The 25,280-nt window shown below is 41.8% G+C and overlaps 1 protein-coding gene across 16 annotated transcripts in view; it reads left to right on the top strand.

Moving 5' to 3' along the window:
• Positions 1–21,435, top strand: part of SYNE1 (spectrin repeat containing nuclear envelope protein 1) — a 529,762-nt gene extending 508,327 nt beyond the window's left edge. For 13 of the 16 annotated variants that reach the window (XM_028847246.2, XM_077999556.1, XM_077999555.1 and 10 more), the window contains 8 exons: positions 1,972–2,098; positions 2,824–3,035; positions 6,135–6,335; positions 7,695–7,823; positions 9,467–9,679; positions 10,730–10,822; positions 12,169–12,227; positions 20,451–21,435. In XM_028847246.2, coding sequence (XP_028703079.2) covers positions 1,972–2,098; positions 2,824–3,035; positions 6,135–6,335; positions 7,695–7,823; positions 9,467–9,679; positions 10,730–10,822; positions 12,169–12,227; positions 20,451–20,691 — 1,275 coding nt within the window. In that variant the 3' untranslated portion in view covers positions 20,692–21,435. The remainder of the gene's footprint in view (positions 1–1,971; positions 2,099–2,823; positions 3,036–6,134; positions 6,336–7,694; positions 7,824–9,466; positions 9,680–10,729; positions 10,823–12,168; positions 12,228–20,450) is intronic. The other 3 variants (XM_077999559.1, XM_077999558.1, XM_028847265.2) reach the window with 1 other exon arrangement.
• Positions 21,436–25,280: the final 3,845 nt, after the last annotated feature.

Below are 25,280 nucleotides of genomic sequence, written 5' to 3'. Positions count from 1 at the left end.
TTTTAGCTAATAGATTACTAACATGCAGTTCATGCAGTTTTTTGGGGGTTTTTTTGTTTTGTTTTTTGTAGTTCTTTTCCTGGGTTCACCGAATGACCTTGGGAATGTTTTTCTCTTCTGTTTTTAGTGTGCGCATTCTGAAGAAAACAGTTCTAACAAGAGGGATTTGGAGACAAGATAGCAAGGCATTGGATATACTACCAGTTCTATCTAGGCAGCTATTGGCTGTGTATGATAAAGTCTAGCAGAGCGTTATTTGCCCTACTTGAGTTACTGACCAGTTAATTTTCCCTGGAGAACTACCTGTTTTCCTGCACATACTTAAGGAAGAGAATTTTAAAGCCAGTCTTTTCTCTGCCTCACGTCTTCTTTCATATCCGAAAGACTGCTTAGTACAAGGAAAGAAACATGAATTTCCCCAAGTCCGGTCACAACTCATATGTTCTACTTTTTGAAATTAGGGAAGAAAACTGTTCTAGCTATGTATGTTGATTTTATTATCCTCGCAATTACAGAAGAGCCATCAATCATGAGTTTGTTTCCTGTTCAGTTTGGCCTATTATACCAATTTCTATTATAGTGAAGCCACTTTTTAAAAATACCTATGATATAGTTTTATGATAATCATACTGACATCACTGGGATTACACTTAACCTCAATCAAAAGTAATCAAAGTAACTTAATGGCATTGTGATTTGTTAAAGGCTTTATAGTAAGCACAGCAGGAGTATCTTGAAATGATTTGTTCTTTTAATCTTTGAATACTGTATCTGATATTAAAAACGAATTTGGAAGCTTTTCTTTGACTTTAGAATTTAGTCCCTTGATACCTATTAAACATTGCTTACATTTTTTGCTAAAACAGCTGGCTTTAACATTGCTGTATAATTTTAAGTATTTTAATTATTTAATGCAAGAAAGTTCCCATGAGATTTGTGGTAACATTAACATTCCCATGTTTCAATTTAAGAAAGAGAAAGAGGGAGCAACTTGCCAAAAATTACATGCTGCATTGCCAGCTGAGGGCTCTGAGTTTTAAATTGCAGTTTGGTTTAATCTGTTTTGATTCATGAATCTTAAAGAAATTTCAAGGACTTCTCATGCAAAATCATGTATGCACAGTACATCTTTAAGGCATTGCTTTTTGTATATGTGAATGCATCACCTGTTTAAAAGGCGTGTTTTTGAACTTTGCTTAATTTTTTTTTAAGAGACAGGGTCTCACACTCTGTCACCCAGGCTTGAGTGCGGTGTCATGATCTTAGCCCACTGCATGCTGCTCAATTCCTGGGCACAAGCAACCTTCTCACCTTAACACCCTGAATAGCTGGGACTACAGGTGCCCACCACCATGCCTGGCTAATTTTTATATATTTTATAGAGACAGGGTCTCGCTGTGTTGCCCAAGCTGGTCTCGAACTCCTAGGGTCAACTGATCCTCCCACCTCGGCCCCCAAAGTGCTGGGATTAGAGGCAGGAGCCACCATGCCCAGCCTACCTCTGCTTCTTTTTTCTTTTTTCTTTCTTTTTTTTTTTTTTTTTTTTTGAGACTGGGTCTCACACTGTGGCATAGGCTTAGGGCAGTAGCACAATCATGGCCCACTGTAGCCTCAACCCCCCGGGCTCAGGTGATCCACTTCGGCCTCCCAGGTAGCTGAGACTACAGATGCACGCCACCATGCTCAGCCAAGTTTTTTGTATATTTTGTAGAGACAGGGTTTCGCCATGTTGCCCAGCCTGGTCTCAAACTCCTGAATTCAAACAATCCATTTTCCTCGGCCTCCCAAAGTGCTGGAATCACAGGCCTGAGACACCACACTCGGCCATCTTGGCTTATTTTTAGCAGAGTGGCACAGAGGAGCCAAACACAGACACTTCTCTTGCTGAGAAAGTACAAAGTTATTTTCCCCTGAAGTTTTTGCACTCGTGAAGATTTGGGTGACAGGGGCCGGTTGTTTATGTCTGAACAGATGAAACTGCTGGGCGAATGCAGTGGCAGTATAGACTCCGTGAAGAGACTGGAGCACAAACTGAAGGAGGAAGAGGAGAGCCTTCCTGGCTTTGTTAACCTGCATAGTACCGAAACCCAAACGGCTGGTGAGTGCGTAGCGTCTAGTTCAAGAGTGAATGAAATAGAAGATCCTGAAGCACTTTGTTAAAAGCCAAGTTCCCCTTAGGCTGCTTGGCCTTCTTCTACACCGTTCTATCCCGAGAACTTCCTTCCGAGTTGTAACAGTCTCCTTTGACAGTGAGGGGGGTGATGCATGCCATCGTGGTAGTGTTTACCCATGTTTCATTTATTATTATTATTTTTAATATTGAGATGAAGTCTCGCTATGTTGCCCAAGCTAGACTCCAACTCGTGGGCTCAAGTAATCCTCCCGCCTCCCCTCGAGTAGCTGGGATTACAGGCGTGCACCGTCACCCCACCTCTCATGTTCCAATTATTTTAATGTACCATTTCTCACATATCTAATCAGGCATTTTATATGTGTGTGCTCAGAGCCCTGTTGTAGACAGGATCCAAGAATTGAATGATACTTCGTGCACATGACTGCTTATTACTTCGTAAAGCTCTTTACAGTGTTAACGCCCATGTAGCTAACTTTTTTGCTTCATTATTATTAGAAATACAAATAGAAAAAACACAGCCATTGTAGCCATGTAACTGTTATTTCCAGATGACAACAACGAAAATGCCCAGTGGAATTACTTTTATTTCTGTTGCTATTTAAAGTTAGCTGCCAACCTGTGTTTAAAGCATTTCATAATCCTCACGTGTGGAGGAAAATAACCTCGCTGTTCTATGCATGTCTTGCCAGGTGTGATTGACCGATGGGAGCTTCTCCAGGCCCAGGCGTTGAGCAAGGAGCTGAGGATGAAGCAGAACCTCCAGAAGTGGCAGCAGTTTAACTCGGACTTGAACAGCATCTGGGCCTGGCTGGGGGACACAGAGGAGGAGCTGGAACAGCTCCAGCGTCTGGAACTCAGCACTGACATCCAGACAATCGAGCTCCAGATCAAAAAGCTCAAGGTAGCTGCCCCTTGCCTTTCCCACGGCAGACAAACAGAGAGCCACCGCATGAACGACTGTGCAGATGGCACCTCTAGTTTGAGCTGCTCTTATACAGCAGCAAAAAAAGGATCTAACAAAAATGAGTGAGAATGCTCTCTTCACCTCTAGCCATCCCAAATTCCACAAAGATGGTTTTCTTTCTTTCTCTCCTTCTTGCTTGCCTGCCTGCCTGCCTGCCTTCCTTCCTTCCTTCCGTCCTTCCCTCCCTCCCTCCCTTCTTTCCCTCCTTCCGTCCTTCCCTCCCTCCCTCTCTCCTTCCCTCCCTCCCTCCCTCCCTCCCTTCCTTCCTTCCTTCCTTCCTTCTTTCTTTCTTTTGACCGAGTCTCGCTCTCTTGCCCAGGCTGGAGTGCAGTGGCATGATCTCAGCTCAGTGCAACCTCTGCCTCCCAGATTCAAGCGATCCTCCTGCCTCAGTCCCACTAGTAGCTGGGATTACAGGTGCACGCCACCAAGCCCGGCTAATTTTTGTATTTTTAGTAGAGACGAGGTTTTGCCACGTTGGCCAGGCTGCTCTCGAACTCCTAACCCCAGGTAATCCACCCACCTCGGCCTCTCAAAATGTTGGGATTACAGGCGTGAGCCACCGTGCCCGGCCAAAAGATGGTTTTCAAGGGCAGAAAAGGGGACCATGTTGTAGAAGTATCCACCATGTAAATAATCATGCACGATTTAATGAATTGGTATTTTAAGAAATGCCCAATTAAAATTTCATGAAGCATCCAGGTACTTCTGGGAGCTATGAGAACTCTTTGTAAGGGAAATACAGAATGACCAAGGTCCTACAGGTCTATATCTAGAGCTTTAGAGAAATCCTCTCCCAAATTGTATCTGCGTGAATTTATGGGGGACGTAATGAAATTATTCTACCTTAAGTAAAGGAAACTTCTGAAATTGATTACAGTAGTGGTAGAAGCAATTTTTGCTGTAATAAATAAAACTATAGAGTAATTGTGGTGAAACACCTGGCATTTGCATTTGATTTTGGTTTGGCCCACAGGATATAGTACACAAGTTAACTTCCCTTACTTAACTCCAGCTCTAGATTTTAAAATCCTCCTTAACCCAGATACTAAAATGCTTTAATATATGGAGACTGTTGTGAGCATCTCATGAACTGAGAGCTCAGTTTCTTTTTAAAACCCATCAGTGCTTTTTTTTTTTCCCTGTTTGGGCAGCCTTAAGATGTGCTGCTCCTCAAAATGTAGCTACCCAGGCTCTCGGAGGTCGGGATAAGGAATGAAGTGTGTGCTTCTTTTGTGTTTCTGTGGTTTTAGTATATGCTTTTAATTTGGGGTTGAAGTTTTTTGGCTTTCTTTTAGTGATTGTATGATTTTGTTTTATTTATTTATTTATATGTTTGTTTATTTTTGAGACAGAGTCAACTCTATCACCCAGGCTAGCATGCACTTGGCTCACTGTAACCTCCGTCTCCTGGGTTCAAGTGATTCTCCTGCCTCGGCCTCCTGAGTAGCTGGGACTACAGGCATGCACCACCATGCCCGGCTATTTATTGTATTTTTAGTAGAGACAGGGTTTCGCCATGTTGGCCAGGCTTGTCTCGAACGCCTGATCTCAAGTGATCCACCGGCCTCATCCTCCCAAATTGCTGGGATTACAAGCGTGAGCCACCGCGCTTGGCCTGTTTTAAATTTTCAAACATAGAAAACTTCAAACAAGAGAAATGAATCTCCCCTCCAGGTGATCCAAAAGGTGCATCCTTATAGAAAGGCCTCTACACTACCCCATGAATTTCAGGACAAAGTACCACGTGGGAGATTTATGATATCTGCATTATGAAATGCATTTTTATCTAGAGTCCCTAAATTACTCTAGTAAGGCAGTGTTGCATTATAACCAGATTCCTTAAAACATTGATGAAGCAAATGCTGGCCAGGGTCTGAGACCTTAGAGAGATTAGCATAGGGAAATAAGACCTTGAAAGTCATCCTGCATGACAAGAAAAAAGACACCCTCCTTTGTACTTTCTCCGGATCCTTCCCGTCTGTATTTTCTCTGAATAAATCTGTGGAATAATCGAGTATTTTCACAGTGTCTCTTAAATGCATGTTGTCTGTGTGATTGAATCTATTCTACAGTATGTTAAGAACCTATTGAAAAGTGACAAATCAAGACAGATTGGGAACATAGCAGGACTAGCGAGAAATGATTTCAAAATGCAGCATAGGTCAATGTGACTTCCAGGATCTCTCACCCTAACTGGTTTGGGGGTTTTAAAACAGTACCCAGATACTCAATTACTAATACAGACTCCTGTGCTCAAGTTCTTGGAATTGAGCATTGGATGTTTTAGAAATGCACAAAGCCAAAAATCAGTCACCTGGTTTTTGTGAAATCAAACCTAACTGGTTAGCTTATGAAATACGCAATTCATTCTACCTTCACATCAGTGTGGCTTGTGACACAGGCAGTATTCTCAGCCTGTGGGCCACTGAACCTGCAGATTCAGTACATCTGGAGTCCAGGGCCCTGACATCTGTTTTCTTTGCCTCATTTTTAGGCCCACACATTTGAGTTTCGTTGTGGTTGAACCTCTGTACAGAGTGTGGACTCAATCATGCTCCTTAATGAGGCCATTGCCCAGCGTTATTGTTGCTTCCTACAAGACTCCTCTTCTCTTTATTCCTCCCCACTACAACCCCTACCCTGGCTGAACTCTAAGTTCCCATTTGATTTTCAAAATGGTAGCTATTCTAAAATATTTAGCAGACATTCTTTGTTCAGATATATTCTTTAAAAATGTAGATTTGTGTGTGTGAATGTATTGAGGCTGTTGTGTTCCATGTAACATTCTGTTTCTGACTTTTTCACTCTACACCCTGTTTTTTTAAGATTCATCCATGTTATTAAGTACTCATCTAATTCATGTCTTCCAACTGCCATACAGTTATCAGTGGTGTGCACCTTCTGTCTTTTACCTAGCCATCCTGTTAAGGCCAGTTTAAATTAATGGATCTTTTCATTCAGGTGAAACATTTTCAAGGGAAAATATCTTTGTCATTATTGTCCTTGTTTGATTGTCTTTTTTGTTCTTTTCAGGAGCTCCAGAAAGCCGTGGACCACCGCAAAGCCATCATCCTCTCCATCAATCTCTGCAGCCCTGAGTTCACCCAGGCTGACAGCAAGGAGAGTCGGGACCTGCAGGATCGCTTGTCACAGATGAATGGGCGCTGGGACCGAGTGTGTTCTCTGCTGGAGGAGTGGCGGGGCCTACTGCAAGATGCCCTGATGCAGTGCCAGGTCTGTAGAGCTTTGGGCAGGAGATGACTCAGAGCCAGACATTAGCGGTTTAGCTGAGTGTGTGACTTGATGTGTCATTGTTTCTAGAGGGATGCAGTTGCTCCCCAAAGTCAGTATTTCAGTGAGACAACCTTGTGCCCAAAGTTGTCATTTTACTGGAGCATTTCTACATGTTCAAGACCATGTTCAAAATCTCTAGATCCTATCATCTGTCCAGATAAGAAGAGACTATTCCTCATGTTTATCTCAGTCCAAACGCTCCTTCTATGACTCATTCATTTATTTCCTTTATTTATTCAACAGATATTTACTGGGCAAGCCTTTCTTGAACATCAAAGTGAGCATTACAAATATTATTTATCCATTCATACTGTAATTATTTGCTGGGCATCCACTGTATGGCAGATGTGGTGCTAAAACATTGAATAAAGCATGGCCTCTGCTTTTGATGGGGATGACAAGATCAATAAAATGCAAGTAAATAGTTAAACAAGATACTTACAGACATGGACGATAAAAGTAACTGAGAAGAGCCACTTTGAGAGGGTAGTCAGGGAATTTATTTGGCTCTTTGAGCTAACATTGGAAGGATGTTGCTATGAAGGTGATAGAATAAATGGAAAGTCCCAGAAGCAGGAAATGACTTAGTGTCTTTAGGAACAGAAAAGAGGTCATTGTGACCAGAGTGTAGTTGGTGAGCCGAGCCAGGGAGTGATAAGAAAGACTGAGGAGGTCCTGACCAGGAACCAGATGGCTTTGTAGGTCCAAGCCAGGAGATTGGATCATATTCTGAGCACAATGGAAAGCCGTGGAAGGATTTGAAGCCTGCTCTCCAAGTTTATATGTGCCCCAAGAGTAATAGTTCCTTGAAAGCAGGTACCTAAACTGCTGTTTCACCTCTGCACCCACTCCTAGTACAGTGCCTTATCTGTAGGAGATCTTTAGTAACTGTATGTTGAATAAATAAATGGATGAATAAATGAATGAAGGGGATATGAGATTCAGCCTAGGTAGGCCTTAAAAGATGGAAAGATTTGAATACACAGAGAAGAGAGGGCAGCAGAGTTGCTTCCTTCTAAACTGTATAATGGCACTACCCTTTTTTCAGAAATAAGGTATTTTGATGCCAATTTTCTTTTTGTCTAAATTTTCCTCCAAGTAATAAATTAGATGCTTTTGGTAAGAATGTGAACTCATGATCAGGTCATTGCAAAAGCACCAGTGCCTTCCTCAGAAAGGAGTTGCATGTACGTTCTTAAAACCAATGTGTGTTTGCTAATGGTGGCAGTTGAAAGACATTTAAGTTGTGAGAGAAATAAAAATATTTTATCTACAGTTACTTTAAACTGTTTTCTGTAGGGTTTCCATGAAATGAGCCATGGTTTGCTTCTTATGCTGGAGAACATTGACAGAAGGAAAAATGAAATTGTCCCTATTGATTCTAACCTTGATGCAGAGATACTTCAGGACCATCACAAACAGCTTATGGTAAGATGTGTGAACTCTGGCAGCCTCCAGTTATTTTTAGCAGGGTTGTATTTCATTTGCAGAAAATGGATATAAGTGGTAAGTGTTATTATTATTTTTTTAACTTTTTGCGTTATACTCTCTATTTTATACTTTTTTAACTCCCTGTGGTTTCCAATCTTGGTAAAGCAAGCATGTGCATAGAAGATGATATCTGCCAGCTTTAGAATCTGATTTAGAATCTGATTTAGAAGCTTTAGAATCTGCCAGATGATATCTGCTCAATTGTAAAAATCTTAGTGTTCTCAATCAATCTTAATTAGCTTGTGTTGTTTATTAAGGCAGCTTAATTTAAACTTTATGTTACATCTGTGGCCCAAAAGTATATTTGGTGGCTTATAATAAAAGTTCATTAAAATATTGGAATAGAACGAGACAATTAAGTCTTTGTTTGTTTGTTTTTGTTGTTGTTTTTTGAGACAGTCTCGCTCTGTTGCCCAGGGTAGAGTGCAGTGGTGCGATCTCAGCTCACTGCAATCTCCACCTCTGGGATTGGAGCAATTCTCCTGCCAATTCTCCTGCCTCATCCTCCTGAGTAGGTGGGACTACAGGTGTGCACCACCACGCCTCGCTAATGTTTGTATTTTTAGTAGAGACAGGGTTTCACCATGTTAACCAGGCTGGTCTCGAACTCCTGGCCTCAGGTGATCCACCCACCTCAGCCTCCCAAAGTGCTGGGATTACAGGCATGAGCCACTGCACCCAGCCAACTCTTTTAAAGAGGAATTAAATATAGCAGATTAAACATGAATCTTAGCATCAAGTTTTCTGAAAGCTAAGACAAAATGGGAAACAAGGAGTAAACTTACTTTCATTATCTGACAAAAACAAAACATAACAGTTCTCAAGGAAGGAGAAACTTTTTCTAGTACTAAATTCAAAAGGAAATTACCTGGTAGCCCCTTATACAAGGATCTTTGGACAATATAAATTACAGTGTATTTAAGTGACTTTATAGAAGATAAGGAAGCATATTTGAGTTCCATTAGAAGAAAATACTATGCACTTTGTAGCTCTCTGTATTTTAAAAATGTTATGTCTTAACATTTAACACTCACCTAAACTACAGCATTGGTACCTTTTAATTCAGTACCATAATAGTCTTAGAAACCTAGAGGAAATAGCTGTGGAACTGCATTGTCACTTCACTTTGACCTCTGGCATTAGGCTGTGAATGATGAATCACCCCTTTTTAAAAAAAATCTTGACTAGATATTGGAGGATACCTAGACATACTTCTGTTTTGGTGTATTTGATGTTGTACTTTTCTGTTTAAAAGACTATCTTATGTCTCACTTGCATACTAATCTACATTTTAAGTACTGTCATATATACATTAAGCAATTCGAACCTTCCAATAATACTGTGGACCGGGCGTCAAATCACACTGAGATCAGAGAGGGTCAGGGGTCTTATAGAATATTTTTGGCAGAGGCAGGAGTAGAGCTCAGGCCATGAGCTGCTGCATCCTTTAGTGTGTGAGCTCCACGTTTGATACTCAGATATAATTTCCCACCAAGTTAAGTTGATCTCATTCTGCACTTTTGGAGCTTTTGCCATTTATCAAAAATGCTTAGAAAAATTTTTTATTTTTGTATGCATAGCAAATAAAGCATGAGCTGTTGGAATCCCAACTCAGAGTAGCCTCTTTGCAAGACATGTCTTGCCAACTACTGGTGAATGCTGAAGGAACAGACTGTTTAGAAGCCAAAGAAAAAGTCCATGTTATTGGAAATCGGCTCAAACTTCTCTTGAAGGAGGTCAGTCGTCATATCAAGGAACTGGAGAAGTTATTAGACGTGTCAAGTAGTCAGCAGGTAAGCTCTAAACAGACATCATCGTGTCGCATTTCTTACTGGAGACCCAAGAAGCATCATCTTCATGCATTTTAGAAAGACTTTAAATATAGTACTTGTCAGAATGGAGTGTCTTCTTTCAGCCACTGCTCTTACAAGGCCTATCTCAAAATAAAAAAGCAGCCACATAAACTTGTACAACAGGACACTGCTTTTGATTCTATTAAATCCAAAAGCTCTCTTGTCATCATTACTAATGCTGTTACCACAACTGCTGTGGCATTTTATTTCACCCTGTTTAAGAATTTACACACGTTAGTTACACAGCCATGGTAGAGCAAACCAACTGTTGTATCTGAGTTTTGTATTTAACCCCTCTCAGGCATGAATTCTCCATTAGGTATACAGGAAAAAAAAACCATTAAAAAGTGGTCCTCTGCTTATTTAATTTTTTATATTTTTTCTACAATCGCCTCCATTGTGGTATTATTGGTTTTGAGAAATGCATTTGCTGGTGTGATGATGCCTGGTAAGATTTCAACCATTCTGTTGGGAAACCCTGCCATGAACACACACTTTGCCCTGCTGTAAGTTGCAAAAGAACAATCTACTCTGAATAGCAGCAGTGCCCAAAATAATAAAGTCTCTCTAATGCGAAAAGGCAGACTCCTGGATGACTGTCTTTTGTTTCTAACTGGAATATATTGATTTCTGTTCGGGCTGAGTGACCAGCAGGCTCTACGGCAGGTTTCTTCCCCTCCCAAACCAATATCAATTTATTCACATCCATGTCTCCAAGAAATAATAAAGCTATAAGTGAAACTTAGCAATAACAAAATCATAGCTATATTTTCCAGAACAGCCAAACAGACAACTAGGAATCCCAACCCACTAGAAGAATTTGGCCCTATTCTTGTTCCTGTCTGGTTCCATTTTTCCCAAGGAATGGTTTGGTTTTTATGGTGGAGATATGGGGGTGGATGGAGATGGAGTGGGAGATAGCGTGGTGCAACATGGGGGCCCCGTGGGTCTGGGAGGTGGAGTTGTTAAAAGAATCTTTCTCCCACGTAGGATTTGTCTTCCTGGTCTTCTGCTGATGAACTGGACACCTCAGGGTCTGTGAGTCCTACATCAGGAAGGAGCACCCCAAACAGACAGAAAACGGTAACTTTCCACTGGTCATTTTCAGTTGGCCCGTGGGAGGGAACACTGGGAAGTGACGGCATTTGCACCCACCACAGGGTTCACAGGCAGGCGTCCCCTCCAGAGGAGGGCTGTCACACAGGGTAGCGCGCTTCCTCTGCCCTGCCACATCCCCTCCCAGCATGCGCTCAGGAATGGAAAAGAGCGATTCTGGTTTTCCAAAAAATCAGGACTCAACGTGTGGCTGGTATGCAGGGAGAGCATTTATTTTTCTTCCTCAAATAAGAAAATTTCGAGAATGGTGCCCATTTGTCCCTCTGGTGGCTCCTTTCTTCAAGCCACGGCTGCCACAACTATCTTAAAAGGTAGGCCACCACTTGCAGTGGCGCCTGGGCTCGAGGTGCACAGAACCGTGAACGCCTGTGAGCTATTGACTCGTTAAGGCAAGTGGAGGTTCTGTTGACTCTCAAGCTAAGCCGCTTCTGGGTGGTGGTCCTGAAGGTTTGCGGCAATTGTCCCGCCCCTAAGATGGCAACAACTCACCCACAGGCCTTGGCAGGGGCTGCCTCACTGAACACAAAGAGGATGAAAGGACAAATTCGGCCCCTGCTACCCTCTATGCCTTGATTTCTCTGTGTAATTAGAAGATTGTTTTTTGTTTTGTTATATATTTTTTGTCCAGCTTTATGATTATATTCATTCCATTTTTCCTTAGTTTTTAGAAGTTTTGATTTCATTTGACTTTTTTTGTTATAAACATTTGTGTTCTATGCTGATAAATGTATTATCTTTTTTAAGATTTTTTTTTTTTTTTTTACTACATTCACTAGTTTCCTATAGATCCTAGTTTAAGAATGTGAAGGAATACTGGCTTTTCAAGTCCAATTTTAACCTTTCTTTAACTTGAATATTTAAGGTGGGCTTCATCACTACAAAGACCAATCTCATATTGCCATTGTTATTTCTTATGGGCCAAGAATTTTAACACTGTTTTAGTATTCTAAAAGATGAAAAAAAAAATATGTAAAGTGTCTTTGAAATACATGGTATGGCATAGTGCATTTTACCTTTATTGTATGTAAATATACACATGTGTTTCTACCACGAAAAGTCAAGAGAAATATGCCCACCCTAGTATGGACTCCAGAATCCCAATTTATGTTTATCAGTGGCTAATCACATAGATGTAAATTTATTTCACTTCTTCAACAAAAGAAAAGCCAGTTTCCTTAATTCATGGGTACTGATCATTTCATTTGATTTGTTTTTCCTTTGCTGCACTTTTAGTTTAATTTTCATTAGTAGCTTGTCTTTATTTGCCTGGACTGAACATTCTTCTTTCTTTACCCCCTGTTCATTGCAAACAGCCACGAGGCAAATGTAGTCTCTCACAGCCTGGACCCTCTGTCAGCAGTCCACATAGCAGGTACCTCCTTCTCCTGGTTTCCACACTGTTCTAGAACCCCAAGAGGATGATGAAAATTGTCCATGACTTAGGTAGGCCTGTATCTGGTCTGCCTCAGGGTAGTTGGGAAATTACTCATTTCAGTCCACACCCTTTCCTCATAAATTGGAAGAGATGTTTCTAAATGAAATGTTCAAGTAAATTTCGGAGCATAAAATATTTGGACTCCGTGAAAATTCTGTTTGTCTCAACATAGCCCATCTGGTACTTTTCATCAAATTGTCAATAAGGATTTAATTACAACTGGCGGCACCACTGCCATTTGATTCATGGCAGACTTTTATCATCCTCTTTATTTCTAGAGTTTACAATAAGACAGGTAATCGATCAGTGAATTCTTTTACCATTCACAAAACCCGCATATCTGAATAAAATATACTAACATCCCCAACTTTTTATTTTATTTTCATGTTTTATCCAGATTGTGGGTTTTGGAGTCTCAAAATGGCAAGTCCTAATTTGGTGTTCATTGAAAATTTATAAGTACCTTCTCTCTTCTGCTTATCCTAAAACTTCCCTTCAGCCAGCACACCCAGCCACTCACTTTCCGGGCACTTGGCAAGCTCACTCTGGAACCCGCAGCAGCCAGTGCCCCTACCCAGTCACCTCCCAAGGGCCGACTCACAGCTGCCACTCCGCGCTTCCCGCCTGGCCTCCAGCAGCCCCTCACTCCCACAGTTAGCAGTGCTTTGCCTTCTTTGTTGTCGGTGTGGTGTCTGTGCTCCTCTGCTCCTCCACTGATCAGTTCAACTTTCCCCAGACAGCTTTCTAAAAAATGAAAACAGTCCTCGGAGCCTGTTTTCATTCCAGTCCCTAGCAATTCACGGTTAAAGTAGCTTGCCCCTCTGGAAACTTATCACCACTGAGCAGGAATCTGAATTCCTGGAAGGAGGGTGGGGATGAGGAAATGTAGAACTGTAAACAACCCTTGAGTAATAATTTTAGTTTTCCAGCTGTGCATAAGGGACTGGCTCTTTCGTTTGGTCCTTCCCACTCGGCTGAAGTCAGGCAGAACATATTTTCATATGTTCTCTGGTTTTAAACCTCCCTTTACTGTTTTTTTTTTTCTTTTTCTTTTTTTTCTTTTCATTTCCTTTGGTTTGGCTTGAAGACAATTTTATGAGTTTTTTTTCTATCCTAAACAAAATAGCAATCATAAAATATGGAGAAAAACTCACGGGGACTTTTGAAGATAATGACGAGCATCCACAGATGCTCTAAGGTTTGCTCAGTCCCCTATAAGTAGAGACAATTCAGACAGATCATTGTGTTACACAGTCCATCTTTTCCCCACAAATTGCTGATGTGCCGTGAACAGAGGTGAAGAATATCCCCGAGCATTCCTTTGAGGATACCGGAGATCAGTTCTTTGGTTGATACAAATGATGGTGATGAGAAAGGGGAAAGCGCTTACGTTAACGATGCAAACAGCAGTCACTCTGTGGTTCCCAAATATTGCGTCTATCTGCTCTCCCCATTGTTTCAGACAGCCGCATAGACCTTTTGAAAATGTCAACGGCATCATTTCTTAGGGCAGCAAGTGCTTCCTCATGCCTCCTAACAGGGCTTTGCAGCTGGGACAGCCACATTCTCACTATGGCACTCGCAAGGCGCCTTTCAGCTCTGCTCTGTCCAGCACGGTTGATTAACATCTTTCTGAGCATTCAGCATAGTGTTCACTTTGCTACTCAGGTGGAACTGGAACATAAATAATCTTCACCTGAATGGCAAACGTCATCAAACACCTTCGCAGACAGGTTGTGGTTGAACATTCTTGGGCTTCATTACCCTCGGCAGCTCTGTTTGGGGCACACCCAACCCCGCCAATGAAATGCAGAGTCTGCTGGAGAAGAATGAACTTCACCCACAGTCAGGGCTGTCGTGGTGTTCCTTTACATTGAGACTTGAGATATCTTGTGTTGAATCTTGCACTGGTCCAGCAAATTGGAAAGGTTATTGCAGAAGCATAAATAGTTTAGAATGTTGTTTCCAGCGGTCTGCAATGGGAAATTTTTAGATGTGCATTCTTCCTGAGAGGAGAAAGAGACTGAGTTGGAAGAAACTACTAGTTTGAAGGGAGGAGTTACTCATTTGGTTTCTTTATTGTTGTTTAAAGTCAGATGTTAACATTATACTAGCCTGTTACATATTTCAATTTGATTTGATGGTGGTGATTCTATGCCTTCATACAGTATTTTAAACCTACATATGAATTCATGCCAATAGTTACTGAACACCTACTAAATTTAGGCCCTGGGCCTACAAAATTAATTCAATGTGATTCCTACCATTAAAAGACTTGCAGTATATCAGAATCTAGAGATTCCCTAAATCATTATAGGGAGCTCCCTAGAGCTTCTTAAAATTAGAAACATAAAAATCTGTGCGTGCATTCATAATAACCATATTCGTGATTTTTATTTGAGGCTAAACACCTTTAGAAGCATGCTTTCAAAGCAAGTGCTTATGATGCGCTAGCTGGTACTTTTTCCCTACATTTGATTTAAAATTTTCTAACCTTATCACCATTAATTCTTCAAAATGCTACTGCAGCTGAGTTGAAATTGACAACTAGAAAGATTTCACTCCAATTTCCAGCAAGGCAAAGGAATAATTGTTCTGTAGTCTGGATGGAGCAAATTGATGACTTCATTCTAAAGCTTAGAATTGTAAAATGCAAAATTGCCGTGGGCACCTTAGGTCTCTGGCACCTTCTTTACAGAGAACTAAGATGGAATGAGAAGTGGCAAATGACTGGCCGAAACACTGAAAGAGGGAAAAAAGGCCTCATTGAGAAATGTATTCGTTAATCAGATATATTTAAGAAAGGGCAGTGGGGGTTTTTTGCATGTACACTAGAGCCTCACTATAAACACTATTCAGTTTCTTGTAGAATTTGTTTTCAAGTCTTTTCTGTCAGAATTATCTGGGGATCTATTTATTCAAAGCATTCAAAGAGCCTCAGCACAGAGCCTCTCCCCTCTAAGGCAGGTTGGTTACCTGTGCCCCAAGGACAGCTGTAGGGTAAGGCTCCAGTAGTTTTCTCTGTTGCTGTTTGAGGTAGGCCTTCCTGGTGTTTCCAGGGAACAGGACAGGCAGTTTGAGAAATTTATCACATCCTTGAAAGCACTATTAATAAATCAGGTATGTTTTCCTGAGAGAAAAGGCTGAATCCAGCCAACCCCTAAGGGTATGAGTCAGCACACCATTGGTATAATTATACAGATAATAGTGATAAGTTGCTGACATTTATTTAGTACTTAATGTGTTTTAATTATTTGGTGCTTAATTGTATACATGCTAAGCATTTTATGTATGTTACCTCTTTTAACCCTCATGAGAATCCCATGACATGGCTATATTCCCAATTTGTAGACAAGGACACTGGGGATTAGAGGTGTAAAGATGTAGGATTTGAACCCAGGTGTCCCCTGACTCCAGACCCTACCCTGTTAACCATACCACTCAGCTGAAGGGCCGCTGATGGGTAGGAGCCTTTAAACAATGGTTTTAGAGCTGAGGCCACCACAGGCTGCCTCAGGTAGTTTAGGATTAGCCAGAATATTTGGTTTGGAAAAAAAGAAGACCTGGGTTCTAACTTGATTCTGGAAACTTGTCTCCTGAACCACATATCCAGGAAACACTGGGTTTCAAAGACAAGACACGTAAGGGCAGGATCAAGATCATGGACAATCTAGATATTTCTGCACAATAAATTCCTGTTACATACTGCCAGTGTTAGCTGACAAGTAACAAGATAAATTAGAAGTTTTTTCTCATTTGGCTTTAAATGATGTATGCACAAAATTAACTCATTTTCATTTCCTTGATTATGAACAATTTTCAAAGTGAGTCATACCCCATGTGCATGGCATTCAGACTTCTCACAAGTGTGTGTCCTATACCCTTTCTTTTGAAGAGTATGGTTTTAGTCACTACTCCTTCCCTGCCATTCTCCTTATCCTGCAACTGTCTAGGTATTTTGGGACAGAGATGAAACAACTCCTGGGCAACTATTTACCTGGAAATTTGAAGGAGTGAGGGAAGTGAGAAAAATAAATAAAAATTTACTTGTAGAGAATAAGCACTTTTTTTCTGGACAGAACTATCTGATATATCTGTATTGATGATATTCCTTAAGGAGGCTCACACATTTAAGTTTTCCTATATAAACACGATCTAAACTGGCATCCATGTATGTAGTGAGGCCAGAGGAGAATGACCAGTGAGTAGTCAACAAGTCACCTTTGTTCTTTCCCTTATCAAATTTCCCAAGACTCTAAAAACTTAAGTGACTTTTAGGACAGTAGATAAATATTAAAAATAACCCTTTCCCTGGGACCATTAACTTCTTGATACTAACATCACTGGAACAAGTTCCCCCTGAAGAAGAGGCAGCTTTGGGCATGTTGAAACTCTGGTAATTACCCCAAGGGGACAGGCATTTTCCCAGTGGATAGTTTGGATATTTTCAAGGGCAGCCAACTGCATGGATAGTCACTGAGTATTGTGTGTTCTCTGTCTCCGTCTCAGCCCATGACTTCTTCCTAGCTTGGCGTTCTTCAACATTAGAAGTCATGCACAAATTTAAGTTTAATTAAAAAATGCTCTGGTGCTGTTAAATGTGCCATGTCCTTCAACAGACTCCAACATAGGAGCCCATATTCTGTAAATGGTGACATTTTTATCAAAAATGGGCAAGTAAATTAGTCCCTCTGGCCTTCAGTTTTCTCATTTGCAATGATGAGGGGTGCACTAATACCCTAAAATTGTTTTGGCTCTCATGGTTTATGATTCAACGGTTTGCCATTTTTCTCAGGAGTGAACTGGTCAATAGGCAGCCCTTGTTTTGATCTTGATCTTTGACCTAATTGCACAAAGAATTTAAGATTGACAAAGAGGAGCTATTCAGCTCTGTCAGATTGTATTATCAATTAGATATGTAAATATTCCCATCAAGAGAGTCCTTAAATGCCTCCTAATGAAAATTAGTCAGATATTTAATAACTAGGAATTGTGGAGCTCTCTTCTGTCATTCTGTTATAACTCATCTAGCTACAGGTGTTGAGTGTTGGTTGCCAGGGCGTATTTTAAAGTCAGGGAAAGGACATTTTGAAGAAAATTTGATCCAGAGTTTGTGGGTGGCTATCCTGTCCTTCTTAAGACACTTTAAGGCAAACCATTGAATCATAAACCATGAGAGCCAAAACAGTTTTAGGATATCAGTGCACCCCTCATCATTGCAAATGAGAAAACTGAAGGCCAGAGGGACTAATTTACTTGCCCATGGTTATATAACTGCCTCAAAACAAAATGTCCCCACATCCACACAGATTTGATGATCTGCCGGATACTGTGAGGCCTTACGACCAGAGGCATTTATTTTAGACACGAGGAAACCACTTGTTTCCAAGTATTTTAGGATGCAAGTTCGGAATTCTCTTCTTTGCTTCTACATGTGAGATACCTGTGACATGAATACGACCTGAATTACCATCATTCATATCACCAACTGGCAAACCATTTCACAGCAGAGAGTGCGGTGGGCAGGGATTTCGGAACCCCGAGTTCCTGCTAGGCCTCTTCCTTTAATTGTGGGATCTGGAGCAGGTCGTTCGCCCTGTCTAGAGTCTCCAGGTTCTGGTAGTTAAAATCACAGAGTTGAAATCTTCTGCCATCGGCGGTGTGAGCTTGAGCTAGTTATTTCACTTCCCTGAGCTTGCTTTCACATCATCTATAAAATGAGGTTAATAAGTACACACCGCAGAGGACTGCTGTGGGGATTAAATGACAGAACCCAATAGAAATGCTCAGAGTGCTGCCTAGCAATTAGAAGAGTAAACATGAACTGTCCTTAGCTACTCACCTACAAAATTAGCAGATGAATTGGATGCTCTCTAAGGCCCTGTCTCAACGTGAATATTTTATGCTCAGGTAACTCAAGAAGTTTCTATTTTCCTTTTCCACTAATAAGGTATATGACATATTTCTTTTATGTTCACAAAATATACTTTTTTTTTTTTCATTTTCAGCTTATTAGGAATAACTCATTGGTCTTAGCACAAGGGCGGTTAATCAGTTTGACCACTAGATGGTGATTGAGCTCTTGTGACTTCTTGGGAGATTATTTATACTGACAAATCAGTAGAAGACAAAACATCAAACAGGGAACTTAAAAGGTGGAAGACCATCTATTCTAATTTGAAGAGGTTAGTGAAGAGGTTGGCACCTAAAGATGAAGTGAGTTGTTCAAGGTTACATTGCACTGCCGTTAGTTGTGTGGACTTCAGAAAAGAACATGCTTCCAATTTAAGCCAGTGATTTGATTTTTCCTTACACCACAAGAAGTATACTAGAAACACTGTGTGGTGCAGGGCTGCTTCTTGGGGGTTTTGCCAAACAAATCTGTTTGTCTCTCTTTTTTTTTTTTTTTTTTTTTGAGAGAGAGTCTCGCTCTGTTGACCAGGCTGGAGTGCAGTGGTGCTCCGATCACGGCTCACTGCAGCCCCCGGCTTCAGGGTTCAAGCGATTCTACTGCCTCAGCCTCCCAAGTAAATGCGACTACAGGCATATGCCACCATGCCTGACTAATTTTTGTATTTTTACCATGTTGGCCAGGCTGGCTTGAACTCCTGGCCTCAAGTGATCCGCCAACCTCAGCCTCCCAAAGTGCTGGGATTGCAGGCGGGGAGCCACTGTGCCGGGCCCTCTCCCATTTTTTTTTGATGGTTTAATAAAAGAGTTTTGAATACTCCCTCTGTTCCCTTCTAGGGGATTCTTTCTGTTTTTTATTTTAACATTCATTTTCTCAGGTGTCACTCCTCATCCCCCACTGATATTAGGATAATCTGTCTTCAGAAATTAACAGCTAATAGGTGAGCTACAAACATGGTGCTTTCTTCCGGGCCAAACCTACAGTTACCAATACAGCTTTCACATGCTCATATTATTCCAGTAGCCTCACATTCAGTGTCCTTATCCTTGGTGATATTAAAACCCTTAGGGAATTTATACTAGTTGTAAGGGAATGTTTCTTTTAGCTATATCTCTTATTTTTGCTCATTCAATGTTGTGTGGGTCTGTGTGTACACCAGATGCCTGTTGTAAACAACATTTCTTTCTTCATCTTTTCTACTAGTAACTAAAAAAAGTTAATGGCTGTTCACAGAAAGAAAACAGCACCCAACTCAGAATCTACTTCCAGATCCTGTATTTTCCAGGCAGTCCTTCTTAAGAGCTCTGAAACCTGTACTCAATCTCTAATGCACTGTTTGAAAGGAAGATAAAAGTGAAATAGAAAAACTTGTCACTTTGAGTGTAGAAGGGGCTACAGGATGACAGTCCATCCTCCAGAAAACTTGTCACTTTGAGCGGAGAAGGGGCTACAGGATGACAGTCCATCCTCCAGAAGAACTTGTCACTTCGAGTGTAGAAGGGGCTACAGGATGACAGTCCATCCTCCTCAGAAAATGGTGTCTGTTTTCCAAAGTAACGACATCAGTGATAGGATCAGCCTAGCATCTACATCATACAACACTAGTGTTCTGTAGACAAACCCCACTGCTATTCCTTGTTCGTACAGCTTTGGAACCTGCTAATGTCAGGGCCTGATGCTGATTCAGTGCAAGATGAAACCAGGGTATACTCTGTGATTAATGAAGCTTTTGTGGGTCTGTGCAAAATGACTAAGACTGTTTTTATTTTCGCTGCATGGATTTTGGCAAATCCAGGATGGCTAGATGGGATACTTGGTATGATTCTGACAGCAACTAATTTTGCTGAACAATGTTCCTGATATTCTTAAAACAAAAATGTACTGCATCAAATATCTACATTTTAATTATTCTGGATCTACTTAATTTATGCTGGTAGAATGTGTATAGAGGAGTTATTTTTGTTGCTAGAAAACGCTTCACCAAAGTAAGGGATAAAAGGAATAGAATTTGAACCCAATTAGTTACGTTTAGTTGATTGACTAAATGTTTATTTCTCATCAGTGCAGTTTCCAACAACTTCATTTGGTGGTGGGGGTGACCTGGGCACACGGTGGAAGGCTGGCAGCTGATCGCCAGGCTGGGGTGTGCTTGGCATGGCCCTTTAGCTTCCAGGAAGGTGCAGAGGCAAAAAGCAGCGTCGATCCAACACTGGAGTTATCTGAGTTGTTTATGTCCATTCTTCTCTCAGGTCCACAAAAGGTGGCTCCGATTCCTCCCTTTCTGAGCCTGGGCCAGATCGGTCCAGCCGCGCCTTCCTGTTCAGAGTCCTCCGAGCAGCTCTTCCCCTTCAGCTTCTCCTGCTGCTCCTCATCGGGCTCGCCTGCCTTGTACCAATGTCAGAGGAAGACTACAGCTGTGCCCTCTCCAACAACTTTGCCCGGTCATTCCACCCCATGCTCAGATACACGAATGGCCCTCCTCCACTCTGAACTAAGCAGATGCCATCTGCAGAAGTGCTGGTAGCATGCGGAGGATCGGGTCATAAGCAATCCCAAGCTATCAACAAGAGGACCTTGGTCTTGGCAAAAGCCCTCAGTGTGGCAGCTTTAGCCCTCCTCCAGATCACGTGTGTGCAAATCATGGCTTTGGAGGTGGAGGATAAACAGTGACAGGAGAACAAACAGACGACAAGAAGGTTTGGAAGAAACCTGGTTTGAGACTCTGAACCTTAGCACTAAAGAGATTGAGTAAGGACCCCCAAAGTTCCCTGGACTCATGAATTCTGGGCCCTTGGCCCATTCTATGCATAGCCAAGGACTTCAGTAGACCATCTGGGCAGCTTTCCCATGGTGCTGCTCCAACCATCAGATAGACGACCCTCCCAAGCACCATGTCAGTGTCGTACAATCTACCAACCAACCAGTGCTGAAGAGATTTTAGAACCTTGTAACATACAATTTTTAAGAGCTTATATGGCAGCTTCCTTTTTACCTTGTTTTCCTTTGGGGCATGATGTTTTAACCTTTGCTTTAGAAGCACAAGCTGTAAATCTAAAAGGCACTTTTTTTAGAGGTATAAAGAAAAACTAGATGTAATAAATAAGATCATGGAAGGCTTTATGTGAAAAAAGTTGAATGTTATAGTTAAAAAAAAGATATTTATGTATGTACAGTTTGCTAAAGCCAAGTTTTGTTTGTATTGATTTCTTTGCATTTATTATAGATATTATAAAATATTTTGTCTGTGCTTTTTTTCCCTAAACAAGTAACTCTAAGTTTCATTATTAAGCAGGCACTGATCAGAATGCAACCTAAATGATCATTTTTTTTGTGCAATGAATGAAGCTGGAACATAAGTATATATTAAAGGAAAAGGATGACAAGAGGCAGTGTGGATTTAGACATAGAAGACCCTAGGTGATTCGTTTTTTTCCTCCTTCCATAGGCAATCAAATCTCCTGAATTCTTGCTTCTGGAAACCTCTCATTCTCTCTTCTCCATTCCTTTTCCACACTGGGAGGGGCTTCCTAGGAGCTGCTGTCTGAAGTCCCTTCTCCATTCCATTGTGAGCAGACAACAGCCACAGAAATCTTCTTAAAGCACACTTCTGTTCAGATTCCTTCTTTGCTGCAAAGCCTTCTATTGTTCATTGTCTACCAGATAAAATACAATTTTCTTCTATCATTTAAGTCCATATGCAATGAGATTTTGTTTTGCTCCTCTGAACTTGCCTACTATAGTGGCCCTCATGGAATTATGTGATGCTCATGGCATTTTAATGTATCATTTAATAATTTCTGGGGGATGTAAAACTCAGGTCTCTGGCTTCTCTTCTTGTAGACAGCTCTGGTGCCCTAGTCTGGAGCACGTATTCCTGCATGGCAGTAATTGCTGGAGCTTGTTGGCTGCTGTTCCTTTCAGAATTGGGAGACAATCTCCTATTTATACTTGTAAACCTTCAACTTCTCTCAAGGTCTGTATCACCCTAGCCCCCAGAGGTATTTAAGTTTACAAATCTTGCTCTAAATTGAGTATTTAAACCAAACTGAGGCCCTTCACCTTGCCTGAAACTGCCTTCTGTGGTTTCCATAATGCAGGTAGTCTGAGTCCATCTCAACTAGGGTTCCTGGGGCTTGCTAAACTTTCCCAGTCCTGGGCTTGCTTCAGACCTTCTAGTTCAATCTCTGGGATAGGGCCTGGGAGCTGGCATTTTAAAGAGATGCCTGAGGTGATTTTATGCCTCCTAACTGCTGGAAAGCACTGCCCCGTACTTCCCTAACTTCATTCCTCCTTGCCTGCCTCACCAGACTCAGCTCACAAGCCACCTCTTTCTTGAAAAATTTCCTGATCACTTTCACACTGTATTTAAGACTTCTCTCTACTACTCCGCTTCTTGTCATCAGGTTGTCTGTATCTTACGGCCCACGGCATGGACCCATCGTGTTCCACAGGAAACACGATGGATCCCCCCCACCCCATTGCTATTTTATAGAGAAGACCACCTTGTGGTTAAAGTATCCCATCTTCCTGCTTCCGGAGAGGCTGTGAGCAGCAGTGGCCATTAGCATTGAAGGGTGCCCTGCACCCTCATCTGAGATGGGACCCTCTTCAGGCCTCGCTCTTCCTTCACTCCCCTGTCACTCCTCCCAATACCTGGAAGGGGAAGTCCTCCCTCCGGAGCAGTTTTGCCCTTCAAGGGCTATGGAAATCCCACACAATGAGAGTGTCGTCATGGAAAAGGCAAGCGTCATGGAAAAGGCAAGAGCAAAGAGACTTCAGAGGCATTTCTTCTCCACATCACCGTCAACTGACTTCCTAGGCATCTCCCATCACTGAAGAATCAAACAGTAAATGTTGCTGAGAAAAAACATTTGGTTTCAATTAAGAAAGATCTTAGCATACATTCCATTTGTGCCTTTCACAAAACCCTGTGAAACCCCCAAAGGGGTGTGGAACGTCCATTTCCATTACATTTTTTGAAGATTTAAACAACAGAGCCTTCGAACAGGAAAGAAGTAGGGAGCCCTGGTGAGTGCAAACATTGAACCCATGAGGTCGTGACTCTTCCCCAGATGATCGATTGGCCAGTTTAGCAAGGGCCACGCCAGACACCAATGATGGGGAGATGGGGGGTATGGGGCCATGAGCATCCTCACCCGCACCCAGCGTTTGCTCTGGCAACAGAGAAAGAAAGCTTCATGGAAGGGATGTGGGATGGTCTAAAGAATAGTAAGGAGATAAAAGGACACTGATGGATGATGGTTGAAGTAGCTCCCATTTCTGCAGTGAGGACTGTCAGGAGCCCTGCTGTGGCCTAGAGAGAGGGAATGGTGTCCCAAATGAGTGCTGGGTGAAGAAGGGCATAAAGAGACCCTCCACTGACCAGGAAGGATGGGAAGGGAAGGTTTAATAACATGGTGGTAAGGAGATTTGCACAAGCAAATGGGAAATGCTAGAAAAGTGGACAAAAGAATCCAATAAAGCTAACATGGAAAAATAAGGCATTAGAATCTAAAAGTAGTAACTTAATAGGAAATCCCAGGAGAAATGAAAGGGTTTTTGGGAAATGATGGCTGAGGAGCAGGAATGTCCCTCCTGGAGAATGGACCCACAGGAGCTTCCCTTGTTTTTGTAAGAAGTGAGAAGAGAAGACTTCTGAAGGCCCAGATGGGAAGTTCAGCATGCCGAGTCCTGAGATTTACTGTAAAAATGCAGGTTGGGGTAGACTGATAGCCTACACCCTGGGGCCAAATATTAAGACATTATAGCTACAAAACTTAACTGACAAGCCACATAAAAGATCGTAAAGCAAAGAATAGTGGAGAGAGATGATTTATGAAAGCTGATCGTGGCCAGAAGAGCTGGGCCTCCAGGGGCTGGTCTGGCAGCCCGATGGACAGGTTCCTTGTTGGGTGCAACCCATTCACCAGCACCATCGCCAAACATTCATAGGGGATTGTGGAGAAACGGAAATATCCTGAGTGTGTACCAAGTAGGTCCAGAAGTGCCTGGGGAGAGCAACAGCCACTAATCTCTCAAGTAGTTCATTGAATGCCCACTATGTGGCAGGAACTGCTCCAAGCTCCCTCAGGGAGTCCTCTCGGGGAGGATCTCAGAAGTTCTTGTATTTTGTTTGTTTGTTTTATTTTTATTTTCTATTTTACTTTAAGTTCTGGGATACACATGCAGAACGTGCAGGTTTGTTACATAGGTATACATGTGCCATGGTGGTTTACTGCACCTGTCAACCCATCATGTAGGTTTTAAGCCCCTCATGCATTAGGTATTTGCCGTAATGCTCTCCCTATCCCTTACCCCCCACCCCTCTGACAGGTCCCAGTGTGTGGTGCTCCCTTCCCTGTGTCTATGTGTTCTCATTGTTCAACTCCTACTTATGAGTGAAAATGTGTAGTTTTCACTCATTTGGTTTCCAGCTTCATCCATGTCCCTGCAAAAGACAAGAACTCATTCTTTTTTATGGCTGCATAGTATTCCATGGTGTATACATGCCACATTTTCTTTATCCAGTCTATTGATGGGCATTTGGGATAGTTCTTGTTTAATGACTCATTAAAGCAGTCACCACTGGGCCTTTGACATAGAGAAGAATCCATATTTCCCAGCACAAGCTATGTCCTGAAATGGGATGAAGGCAAATGAGGAAACTAGAAGGGAATTTAATAGAAGCAATATCTAATTTAGGGGAGGAAAGGAGATTAAAGCTGTTAGATCTCTGTTTTCTATGAGCAAATATCCTCTGCTTTTAGCTTCTTGGTCACCCAGTTTATATTACAGTGAAATGTGTTTTTGAAGAGTGTGAATGTCCATCTGTGGAAATGGAGGCAGGTGGAGTGGTTTATAAGCATGGAGGCAATTTTTCACTTAGATAGAACACTGAGAAGTTAATTCGGGAAATGAGAGGTGTTTTGCTGAGTGTGGTCATCTCAGTTTTAGATTTAGTAGTACCCTGGGGTGACTGTGGCTGATTGCCATACCTAAAGTAACCCAAAGATAATGAAACTGAAAACGAAGGACTTTTATTCTTCAATTCCCAGCTTCTCACTAACCTCTCCCTTGAA

The sequence above is a fragment of the Macaca mulatta genome, chromosome 4, assembly GCF_049350105.2.
Source record: "Macaca mulatta isolate MMU2019108-1 chromosome 4, T2T-MMU8v2.0, whole genome shotgun sequence".
NCBI classification, from domain to species: domain Eukaryota; kingdom Metazoa; phylum Chordata; class Mammalia; order Primates; family Cercopithecidae; genus Macaca; species Macaca mulatta.
The sequence above is the reverse complement of the archived record's forward strand: the minus strand, read 5'-3'. Positions and strand labels throughout refer to the sequence as shown.